Source organism: Vipera berus, assembly GCF_964194415.1.
Source record: "Vipera berus genome assembly, chromosome: 14".
Lineage (NCBI taxonomy): Eukaryota > Metazoa > Chordata > Lepidosauria > Squamata > Viperidae > Vipera > Vipera berus.
In genome coordinates, this window is record NC_138217.1 from 8945732 (window position 1) to 8958231 (window position 12500).

The 12500-nt window shown below is 43.1% G+C and overlaps 2 protein-coding genes across 4 annotated transcripts in view; one reads left to right on the forward strand and one right to left on the reverse strand.

The window, feature by feature from the left end:
* Window positions 1-12500, reverse strand: part of PI4KA (phosphatidylinositol 4-kinase alpha) — a 67796-nt gene that overhangs the window by 29235 nt on the left and 26061 nt on the right. For all 3 annotated transcript variants that reach the window (XM_081338976.1, XM_081338975.1, XM_081338977.1), the window contains exons 20-25: window positions 4931-5039; window positions 3896-4032; window positions 2668-2801; window positions 2096-2178; window positions 1765-1835; window positions 1352-1476 (exon numbers count right to left, since the gene is read on the reverse strand). In XM_081338976.1, coding sequence (XP_081195102.1) covers window positions 1352-1476; window positions 1765-1835; window positions 2096-2178; window positions 2668-2801; window positions 3896-4032; window positions 4931-5039 — 659 coding nt within the window. The remainder of the gene's footprint in view (window positions 1-1351; window positions 1477-1764; window positions 1836-2095; window positions 2179-2667; window positions 2802-3895; window positions 4033-4930; window positions 5040-12500) is intronic.
* The window catches only part of SERPIND1 (serpin family D member 1), a gene marked incomplete at its 5' end in the record, with an annotated part of 4487 nt that continues 414 nt past the window's right edge, over window positions 8428-12500 (forward strand). The window contains 4 exons of the mRNA XM_081338803.1: window positions 8428-9310; window positions 10394-10667; window positions 11264-11408; window positions 12465-12500. The exon at window positions 12465-12500 is cut by the window's right edge and continues 414 nt beyond it. Of these exons, the coding sequence (XP_081194929.1) occupies window positions 8428-9310; window positions 10394-10667; window positions 11264-11408; window positions 12465-12500 (1338 nt within the window). The remainder of the gene's footprint in view (window positions 9311-10393; window positions 10668-11263; window positions 11409-12464) is intronic.

Sequence of the window (12500 nt, forward strand, 5' to 3'; positions counted from 1 at the left end):
TCTATCTATCTATCCACCCATTCACCCACCCATCCCTATCTTGTCTATATCCAGCTGTACCTATCTATATCTATTATCTATCTCCCTCCCTCCACCCAATCTCTATCTATCTATCTATCTATCTATCTATCTATCTATCTATCTATCTATCTATCTATCTATCTATCTATCTATCATCTATCTATCTATCTATCTATCTATCTATCTATCTATCTATCTATCTATCTATCTATCTATCATCTATCTATCATCTATCTATCCACCCACTCACCCACCCACCCATCCCTATCTTGTCTATATCCAGCTGTACCTATCTATATCTATTATCTATCTCCCTCCCTCCACCCAATCTCTATCTATCTATCTATCTATCTATCTATCTATCTATCTATCTATCTATCTATCTATCTATCTATCTATCTATCCATCCACCCACTCACCCACCCACCCATCCCTATCTTGTCTATATCCAGCTGTACCTATCTATATCTATTATCTATCTCCCTCCCTCCACCCAATCTCTATCTATCTATCTATCATCTATCTATCTATCTATCTATCTATCTATCTATCTATCCACCCATTCACCCACCCACCCACCCATCCCTATCTTGTCTATATCCAGCTGTACCTATCTATATCTATTATCTATCTCCCTCCCTCCACCCAATCTCTCTCTCTCTCTCTCTCTCTCTCTCTCTCTATCTATCTATCTATCTATCCACCCATTCACCCACCCACCCACCCATCCATCCCTATCTTGTCTATCTCCAGCTGTACCTATCTATATCTATTATCTATCTCCCTCCCTCCACCCAATCTCTATCTATCTATCTATCTATCTATCTATCTATCTATCTATCTATCTATCTATCTATCTATCTATCTATCTATCATCTATCTATCCATCCATTCCTGTCTTGTCTATCTCCAACTGTATCTATCTATATTATCTCCCTCCCTCCACCCAATCTCTCTCTCTCTCTCTCTCATCTATCTCTCTCCTTCCACCCAAACATCATCCATCCATCCTCCCATCTATCTCTGTGTAATTTTTCTACATGCTGGCTGGGGAATTCTGGGAGTTGAAATCCACACATCTTAAGTTGCTAAGGTTGAGGAAGACTAACGCAGAATTACTGAATCACAGAGTTGGAAGGGACCTTGGAGGTCCCGTAGCCCAACCCCTTGCTCAAGCAGGAGATCCTACACCATTTCAGATAAATGGTTGCGCAATCTCTTCTTGAAAAATCTCCAGTGTTGGGAGCACCCACAGCTTCTGAAGGCAAGCCGTTCCAGAGGTCGAAGGCATGAAACCCGCTCTGCACGCAACTCATTGCGACGTACTTACTTGTCTACAAGACCCGATAAGTATTTATCTGCAACTCGTCTTATGCGCTTATGAATATGGTTAAAGTTGACCAGCAGGAACTTAGCGTGTCTTTCCAGCTCTTCTTCATTTTCTTTCGTTTTAGGCTAAAGATCAAAAGAAGGACCATGAAAGTCCCTTATCAGGCTTTGGGGATTTTTTTTTTTTGACCAATACAATGAAGCGATATATAAGTCAGAGTGCCATTGCTATTGCTATTGCTGTCTATTTAAAAACCTGCCATGTAGCAGCTCCAATATCTCTAAGCAGAGGTAGAGAAATTAATTTGGAATATCAGAGGTCTGTGAAATCCAGAACTAGGAGATGCTGGACACCAGATGGTTCACTTGAGCAAAATGACAACCAGAGTGTGCATTCTCGTTTGACAAACTTACTTTGTCCGCCATCATGCTAAGGAAAGCTTCAAACACCTTATCTGCGACGGATATCACACACTGCATCATACCTGAAAGAGAGGAAGCAGCAGCCTGTTTAAGAAAAATAAAAAAAAAATCAAATGAAATGACTCAAGCAGCTGAAAATTGTGCCCGGCAGGTAGCATCTCTCATAAGTTGTCAAAACCCATGTTTTTGCTTGCTTATTTACATCCAGGTAATTATGCAAAAATCACATCATGGGATTGCTTTGAACAATGTGCTTATTCTGCAAGAGTTTCACGCAGGCGCCCGTCGGATGTAAGGATCATAGAATCTGAATAGCCTTTACCTGATTTGTCTTTCTGAATGGCTTTATCCTCAAAGTAATAAAACATCACTTGGAAACGATCTGGGTCTGTTGAACGTAGGACCCTAGCAGACCAACAATCGGGAATTAATTTCACCAAGATACAATTGAAAAAGAATTTTGTATAAATCTGTCTGTCTGTGTGTCTATCTATCAATCATCTATCTTTCTAACATCTATCTATCATCTATCTATCAATCTTCTATATTTCTAACATCTATCCATCAATCCATCTATTATCATCAATCTTTCTAACATCTATCTATCATCTATCTATCATCTATCTTTCTAACATCTATCCATCAATACATCATCTATCAATCATCTATCTTTCTAACATCTATTTAGCATCTGTCTTTCCATCTTTCCATCTATCCATCCATCTTTCCATTTATCTATCATCTATCTATCTATCTATCTATCTATCTATCCATCCTTCCGTCCATCATCTATCTATCTATCTATCTATCTATCTATCTATCTATCTATCTATCTATCCATCTATCTATCTATCGAGCACCTCTGCAACTCTGGAGGAGGATTTCAAGAAATACCTCATGCATTCCAGACGATATACCGAGAGCAGGTAGGTAGACATGGCGAAGTCCAATTTATTGATCAGGGCTGACACTTCAGGAGGCGGATCCAGGAGATTTATGATGGTGCTCCTCAATTCATTCAGTTCAGCCTAGCGGAAATTAAAACAAAAACAATAACCAATAAACAAGCAAGCAACTTGTTTGGGCAGCTGTTTCCGGCAGGTGTTCATCTATTAGCCCCTTAAAGCTGTCCGTGTTCTTGGCAAGCACAAGACTCTCTACATGCACCCACAAGAGCCACCCTGAGGTAAGATAAATTTTTATAAATGAATAAATAAAAATGAGTAAGTAAACTCCACGGAGCACAGTACGGCTTTGCTGAGAACCGCTGCAGGAAGGCATCGCTTCTGTCTTTCAAACCACGAGAATTCAACGAGGGGAACATGAAAGCATTTGGGCCACACGAGGACGCTGCTCAAATATTTGGAAAGTGGATCCCAGGCAGAAGACAAACACGGGCGTTGGAAGGCTCAGAAGAGGCGAGGAGCAAGAATGCTGATGCTGGATAATCACACTTGACACATGTCAGGATAAAAGCTGTTAATCAAAATGAAGAATCTCCCTGGAATGCTTAACTTATAAGCACCAGCCCTGCAGCTCTAAGTATAATTATTTTCTTTCTTTCTCTTTTCTTTCTCTTTCTTTCTCTTTTCTTTCTTGCTGCTCTCTTTCTCTTTCTTCCATTTTTTTCTCTTTCCTTTCTTTCTTTCCCTGTTTTGCTTTTTCATTTTCCTTCCTTTCTTTTGTTTTTCTTCCTTCCTTCCTTCCTATCCCATCCTATCCCATCCCATCCATCTATTGGAATTGCCCACCATATCTACGTTAACTTAACTTATAAGCACCAGCCCTGGAGCTCTAAGTATAATTATTTTCTTTCTTTCTCTTTTCTTTCTTGCTCTCTTTCTCTTTCTTCCCTATTTCTTTCCTATCTTTCTCTTTCTTCCCGGTTTTGCTTTTTCATTTTCTATTTTCCTTCATTTTGTTTTTTCTCCTTCCTTCCTTCCTTCCTTCCTTCCTTCCTTCCTTCCTTCCTTCCCTATCCCATCCCATCCCATCCCATCCCATCCCATCCATCTACTGGAATTGCCCACCATATCTACGTTTTTAATCAGCGTTTGTTCACACGTGCTGCACATCATCGGTTTTGCAAGCAAGGGAGGATGCTGGAGGAAAAGGGACGTACGGAAGTGACGGTGTCGTTTTTCATGGCCGAGTTATACTGAAGGACAGAGCGGAGGGGCTCTTTGGTGGGGAAAGTCAAGAGAGGCGACTTGGTGGCAATCTCACAAACACCCTCGTACCACTCTTCGGGCCAAAGACCTGGAGTGACATTTGGAGAAAAGAATGAAAAGCCAAAGTAGGGTAAATATTATTTCTGGACTAGTTCAGTAATAATTTAATTTAATTTAATAATCTAATTTAATTTAATTTAATAATTTAATAATTTAATTTAATAATTTAATTTGTATACCGCCCTTCTCCCGAAGGACTCAGGGCGGCGAACAGGGCAATACATAATAAAAAACAGAATACAAAAATTAAAAAGTAATTAAACCATTATGCCCGTAAAATTAATACATATTAAAATTAAAACTATTTATAAAAACCCAACCCCATCCCATCAGACCAGGCCAGCTTGTTCGAAAAAGAAGGTTTTGAGATCGCGGATCTCCAGGTCATCTGGAGCATTATTATTTTTTTATTATCAACACTGAAGCCTAGTCAAACTTGGGTCAGGCTATGAACAAGCCCCCATCAAACTGTGATGTTCTGGCCTAGGCTTCTTTCGAAACCACAGTGTAAACAAAGCACTGATTTCCAAAGTTGTTGTTTTTTTAAAACAAAACAACAACAAAACAAAAAACCAGCCCTCCAATGAACTTGGAGCAGATGATTTGCAACATCATTCTCAAGGCTGGAAAAACAGTACAAGTCTCAAGCTGTTTCAGATTCAAGAAGAAAAATGCTCCTTTTTTGGGGGGGGGGTTCCTTCGGACTTAGGTCTTACTTTCCAACATCAGTTACTGAATTACGATATTTGCAATAATATGCAATTACAATCAAGCCGACATGTTGGCTGAGTTGTCCTGTAAAGTTCTTTCAAAAGCGGCGAAGCTCTTTTAAACATGACGCAGGGCAGTTAGTCCATCACATTTCTTCTACTCCAATCCTAATCCTCCTTTCTTTCTGAGAGTTCAGATGAAAACTTGAGGTTTACCTGACCCTTCTACGGCAAACCCCATCAGCACCGAATACAGCCAGAAGTCGCGGAAGAGTTTTTGCAATCGTGGTTTGGCTTCCTTGATCGGTGGCAAGCGTCTGGTGAGCTAGCAACGAAAGAACGTGTTTCAAATGTTTACAGAAGGGGACAAACCAGACTTTGCTAGCTACCAATAAAAAAATGGAATGATAAAATTGATTTGATTGATCAATTCATCCTACCCATCTTGGCTTCTAACAGCTTAAGAGAGTAAAATCACCTTCAGATATGACAGCCTAACAATCACTGTGGTCTAGCTAATAACACATCTTTCATGACAAATGATATAAACTCTCGTCTTAGGCTCAGCTGTTTCAAAAAAAAAAAAAGAATCGCCAAGGCCATGGAGAACTGTCACAACACACACACCACGGTACCCAAACATGTATTCATTTATTAGAAATATTTACTGCAGAAGTTGTCGGTGCTCTATCACTGGAGGTTTTTAAGAAGAGACTGGACAGCCATTTGTCTGAAATGGTATAGGGTTTCCTGCCTGAGCAGGGGGTTGGACTAGAAGACCTCCAAGGTCCCTTATTCTGTTACTGCTGGAAGCAGGATTGACTTCCAGCTGTTTACATTGAAGGGAATCAAAAAATAGTACAATAAAACACTGTTATAATAAAAATTTTATTATTAGTGCAGGTTCGAGTCCCACCAGGCTCAAGGTTGACTCAGCCTTCCATCCTTCCGAGGTAGGTAAAATGAGGACCCAGATTGTTGGGGGCAATTAAGCTGACTTTGTAATAATGCCGCTTGGGGTGTGTGTGTGAAAGCCCTAATAAGCAGGCATATACATAGAATGAAGGCTACTGCTAAGCTTGTAAGCCGCCCTGAGTCTTCGGAGAAGGGCGGGATATAAATGGAATTTAAAAAAAAACACAAGATACCAATCTTAACTGCTGATTAATCTGTAAAGATGCAGAGGCAGCCCTCGACTTAACAGCAGTTTGTTTAGTGAATGTTCAAAGTTACAACAGCCAGATTCCCTTAACACCCGGATGGCTAACTTACCAACTGCAGCGATTCACTTAACAAGAAGGGTGTATAATGGGGCAAAACTCACTTAACCACTATCTCACTTAAGCAACCAAAAAGAAAAAAACTGGGGCCCAATTGCGGTCGTAAGCCGAGGACTACCTTTGTTTTGAATGCACGATATGTAAGACAAAAATCTTTCTTTGCTTCTATCTGTAAAAGGACGATGTCTTTAAAAAAAAAAGAATAATAATATAACCAGAAACAAGAGTAGGAAATCAGCAGAAACAGCACCCCATCAGGGATTTTAGCTGACAGGGTGAGTGATTGATTTACAGCCTGTTTACTTTAGCAAGCACCAAAGTTCACCCTTGAAACATTTCCCCCCTGTCTTTCTTGCAGAGGCATTTGTGAGTCTTCCCGTTCGTCAGCAGGAGAGGTAAGGAATATTTCTTATATGGGGGGCGGGGGGGGGAGGTGGATTAAGAAAAGGAAAATAAGCGCAAGTATTTTTTTTTAGGCGGAAACCGAGGCAGAGAATTCAATGGCTGAAGCTCAAGGCAAAGCCGTTGATTGTTAAATCTGATGATGTTGTTGCCGTGAATATTCGGGCGATAGTGGAATTCCACCTCTTGATTTTCACTTCTTATTTTCTGGCTGCGCAGCTGCTCAGCATAACTTAGCAGGTTTCTCCAACGGAAGCCAGGCTGCGGCAGAAAACGGGGTGAAGGAAAGGCATCTAAAAAGACAGAGTAGGGGGGGCAAATTGGTTTTCACAGCAGAGAGTAAGAAGAGATGGTTATATTTCAACGCCCTACCGACATTGATTCCTGCGGCACTTGTTTTTGTACAGAATTAATTCCACTTTCCCTTTTGCGCGGATTTCTTTTTTCACTTTGGAAAGAAATAACCCCAAACTTTTAAGGAAAGAAAGCAGTCTCTTTAACCTGTTAGTTCTCTAGACTCCAATCACCTTCGCTTCCCATCCTCGCAGTGGATTAAAGAATTGTAATTTAATGCAACTTTAAAAAAATGCAAGAGTCTATTCAGATAAAGGGAGCTGCTGTCTTTTGCAGCCTAGTTTGTTTAGATTTAAGCCCTTAAAAAAACTTATTTGGGAATTCAAAATATCGATTTGGGCAAGATCCACATTACTTTTTGATTGAAAGCTCGGGTAACTTCTTGTAAAATAGCCCAAATTTTGAACTTTTGAAAGACGTCAGTAGCAGCATACAAGAATTGCAGGGATAAATGCAGGGATAAATTCTCTCCCCAAATAACAGCAATGTAGCTGCTTAGCTTAGAAGAGGCAGGGTTATATTTTAATTTTATTTCTTTACTAGACTTATGTGCTGCCCATCTCACCTCTACCTACCAATTACAATACAGAGGAAATAATCATCGCCACAATAAAAATAAACGCACCTACCCAACTGCAAAGAGAAATCAGCTGATTTGTACTTTTACTGGTGCTTGGTTTCTCCTAATCCTTGAACTGCAGCCTTATTGCTTTCTCACACGGACAACCAACCACCACCTAAGATGGTGGGCATGACCCTGATAGAAGAGAATACTTATGTACTTGGAGTTGAACTATGAGGTCCTTGATGGTCTCTGAGTTTGGTTGTTTTCTTGCAGACCCAAAGGTGCCATTTTTCAAAAGGCAAACTGGGCTTTCTTTGTCTTTGAAGACATTTCACTTCTCATCCAAGAAGTTTCTTCACTTCTGAAGAACGGAAGTTTCCTGGATGAGAAGCAAAATGTCTTCAAGGAAAAACAAAGAAAGTCTAGTTGACTCTTGGGGTGGGGAGGGGGGGAAGAAGCACCTTTGGGACAGCCATGACCTGGATGATTGAAAATCTCCATAGATATATTTTTTTACTTGCAAACGTTTCATTACCCAACTAGGTAACGTAATCGGTGCATGATGTTACTGACGATGTTACCTAGTTGGGTAATGAAATGTCTTCAAGAAAGCAAGCTCAGAGAACATGAAGGACTCCACAGGGCGCGACGCTTCCTCCCCTGCCTTTTATCTTCCTAATAATCCCATGAGACATATTTGGAAGGAAAAAAAAATCACTAGTGTGAGGTTACATATCATCACATGGAGACTGGCACCAGGTCCTCTGTCCATGTCCAATCTGACTAGTTACATACATTCAAATACATTCCAGCTGATGAGTTCTGTGGTAGGAATCCAGTATCCTATGAACATTGCATAACGCAAACCATTCCTTACTCCAATGTGTGACCCAGAACCCTGTTCCATTCACCTTTTCTTTAACTCAATGTACACCATTGCAATTACTTGATTAAAACATCTCAACCGTATCTAGCTGACTTCACTTCCTGGCACCCAAACTGTCACTTTCACAATCACAGAATCCGATTCAGACCATGTAAACCTCTGTAAATCCTCTTGTCTAGCTCAGAAGCATCTCCTTTGAAGGACTCCCATTTCCAGCTCAAATACGATGAAGTTCTTTTGGTGCTTGGTGGTCTTCTCCCTCGCCATCTCCTTGGCATGGTGTGGCATCAAGGACCTTCACGAGCACTTTGAACAGCTGGGCGGCGAGGCCCAATCCCTCCACTCTCGTAGCCTTCTCAGGAACGCCACCCTTCAGGTGACCGACCTCTCCCCCGAATTCCATCAAGAAAACACGGTGACCAACGACTTGAGTGTGGAAGAAGAGGATGAGGAGGACTACCTGGACTTTGATAAACTCTTAAGCGAGGGTGACGACGACTATATTGATATAATTGACAGCATTCCGGATGCCATTTCTCACGTCGAGCAAGGCAACGTGCTGGCGCTCTTCCGTGGGAAGACCAGAATCCAACGTCTCAACATCCTCAATGCCTATTTTGGCTTCAACCTTTACCGAAGCCTTCGGGACCACGTCAATTCTTCCGACAATATTTTCTTGGCTCCGGTTGGCATCTCCGCCGCCATGGCGATGGTTTCCTTGGGACTGAGAGGTCAAACCCTGGAGGAAGTCTGGGACGTGCTAGGCTTTGAAGACTTTGTGAATTCCAGTTCCACCTACGACTACCTGACTATTCACAACCTCTTCCTCAAACTCACTCACCGGCTCTTCCGGAGAAATTTTGGCTACACCCTCAGGTCAGTCAACGACCTGTACATCCAAAGGCAATTCTCCATCCTGAACGAGTTCAAGGACAACATGAAAAAGTACTATTTTGCCGAGGCTCAGCTGGCTGACTTTTCTGACCCGGCCTTCATCACTCAAGCAAATGAGCGGATTGTAAAGCTCACCAAAGGTTTAATTAAAGACGCTCTCGTCAACGTACACCCTGACACGCTCATGATGATTCTCAATTGTTTGTACTTCAAAGGTAAAGCAAGAGATATCAGCAAAGGCTGGGTTTTTTTTAATACATATAGAACATAGAATAATAATAGGAGTGGAAGGGACCCTGGAGGTCATCTATTTCGACCCCCCTACCCGTGGCAGGAGAACCTATAGCATTCCAGACTTTCTTTGGGCTGGATGGGATGGGCACACGAGATCAGAGAAAGAATAACATAGAAAGAATTTCCCTTACTGTATCTCTTAAGAGCCCCAAATTGGGGTTGCTAAATGAAAAATTTGCTAAATGAATTTTGCCCAATTTTACGACCTTTCGTGCCACCTTTTGTTAGGTGGAATCACTGCCGACGTTACGTTACTAACACGGTTAAGTGAATGTGGCTTCCCCCCATTGGCTTTGCTTGTCAGGAAGGTCGCAAAAAAAAGGGAGAAATCACGTGACCCCGGGACACTGAGACCGTCCTAAAAATGTGGGTCGGTTGTCAGGAGTCCGAATTTTGATCATGTGACCATGGGGATAGTGCAAAAGGGTGAAAAGTGGTCCTAGGTCACTTTTTTTCAGCGCCGTTGTAACTTTGCATGGTCACCAAATGGGCTGTTGTAAGTCGAGGACCACCTGTACAGTGGATGTTTCTGTGATCGCTAACCTCCCTTAAAAATTAGGTAGTCCTCAACTTGTAGCAGTTTGTTTAGTGGCTGTTCGAAGTTACAGTGGCACTAAAAAAGTGACTTACGATCGTTTTTCACACTCCAGTCTGTTGCAGCAACCCCCCGTGGTCACGTGATCAAAATTCAGAGGACGGTTGCCGTGCTCCCGGGGTCACGCGATCCCCCTTTTGCGACCTTTTGACAACGGGGAAGCCAGATTCATTTTACAACCGGCTTACTCCCCTAAAAACTGCAGGGATTCTCTTAACCGTTATGGCATGAAAGGTCATAAGATGGGGCCAAATTCACACAACAAGGCTTTTCGCTTAGCAACAGAAATGTTGGGCAAAAAATTGCGGTCGTTAAGTCGAGGGCTGCTGGTAGAAGGAAGCGATGCAGCGAAACACAATCAGCCCCGGGAAAAGAATGACGGCCTGGCGTTTTCATGTGTGTTCCCTAGGAACCTGGGAGAACAAGTTTCCGGTGGAGATGACCCACAAACAGAACTTCCGGCTGAACGAGAAAGAGACGGTCAAGGTTCCTATGATGAAGACCAAAGCCAGCTTCCTGGCCACCGAAGACAACGAGCTGGACTGCAGGGTGTTGCGACTGCCCTACGTGGGTAACATCAGCATGTTGATTGTGCTTCCCTATAAACTGGCCGGCCTGAAGGCTCTGGAGAACCAACTGAGTCCCCAGGTGGTGGAGAGATGGCAGAAGAGCATGACCAACAGGTATCCTATCACCACGGAGATCCTCCGCCCACTAAGTATCTCACACTCTCCCGATTCCTATCTAAAATGATGATTACGGTCTGGGGGTTAAGGTAGCAGCCTAGAAAGCACGAGACTGGGAATTCTAGTTCCGTCTTAGGCATGAAACTGGATGACTTTGGGCCAATCATCAGGAGAGTGGAGCTTTAGTCCCGCCTTAGGCATGAAAGCCAGCTGGGTGACTTTGGGCCAATCACCAGGAGATGGTGAGTTCTAGTCCCAGCTTAAGCATGAAAGCCAGCTGGGTACTTTTGGGCCAAGCAGCAGGAGACGGTGAATTCTAGTCTCGCCTTAGGCATGACAGCTAACTAGGGGACTTTGGAGCCAATCACCAGGAGACTGTGAGTTCTAGTCCCACCTTAGGCACAAAAGTCAATTCAGTCCCTTTTTCCAGTGTAACTTCTGGCTGTAGTTGGCCATTAAGTGGAGCAACGGTGGGCTGTACGCTAGCAATGGATCGGGGGGGGGGGGAGCCAAACAAATGATCCTTAAAAGACTTAATAAGTGCTGCAGATGACTCGCATCCGTTCACGTTCCACTCCTAATTCTCTCGCTAGAACCCGGGAAGTCGTGATGCCCAGATTTAAGCTGGAGAAGAACTACGACTTGATTGAAAATCTGAAAGCAATGGGGATCGAGGAGCTGTTCACCCAGCGCGGCAACTACTCGGGCATCTCGGAGGAAAGGATCACCATCAATAAGGTAATTCAGCCTTGGCACAAATTAAAACTCCAGAATGTTTTTTTAAAAAAACTTTGCGCGGGAGACGGAGGAGAATTATTCTGTTTGGGCTGGTTTAGGTTTAGGGGCCATAGTCAGAAGAAGGCTAATGGAAACGTTACCTAATTTGAGGATTGATAGGTCAGGAAAAACGGAGCAGATCGGAGAGCGAAAGGTGGACACAGAGAAAAGGGAGATGATGTCAGAGAGAGAAAAGACAGGCAGAAAAAAGCAGGGACTAGAACTCACAGTCTCCTGGTGATTGGGCCAAAGTCGCCCTATTGACTTTCATCCCTAAGGCAGGACTAGAATTCAGTCTCCTGGTGATTGGCCCAAAGTCACCCAGCCGACTTTCATGTGTAAGGCGGGACTAGAACTCCCCGTCTCCTGGTGATTGGCCCAAAGTCACCCAGTCGGCTTTCATGTGTAAGGCAGGACTAGAACTCCGTCTCCTGGTGATTGGCCCAAAGTCACCCAGTCGGCTTTCATGTGTAAGGCGGGACAAGAACTCCCCGTCTCCTGGTGATTGGCCCAAAGTTGCCCAGTCGACTTTGGTACCTAAGGCGGGATGAGAACTCACAAGCCTGCTTAACGCTTGCTGGGGTTTCATGCCTACGACTGAGCCTTGGTGAAGCAGTGGGCTAATGCCTCCTTAAGTAACACCAGCTGCCTGCAATTAGTGCAGGTTCGAGTCCCACCAGGCTCAAGGTTGACTCAGCCTTCCATCCTTCGAGGTAGGTAAAATGAGGACCCAGATTATTGGGGGCAATTAAGCTGACTTTGTAATAATGCCGCTTGGGGTGTGTGTGAAAGCCCTAATAAGCAGGCATATACATAGAATGAAGGCTATTGCTAAGCACATTGGTTTGTGCTTAAATTGTAAGCCACCCTGAGTCTTCAGAGAAGGGCGGGATATAAATGGGATTAAAAAAAAAAAACTAGAACTCCCAGTCTCCTGGTTTCCAGCTCAGCAACCTTTCCCCATCTTATCAAGCTTCTTTTGCGCTCCTTCTGAACTTTAACCTTCCATTTCGACAGTTTAATCATCAGGGGATCATTACGGTGAACGAAGAA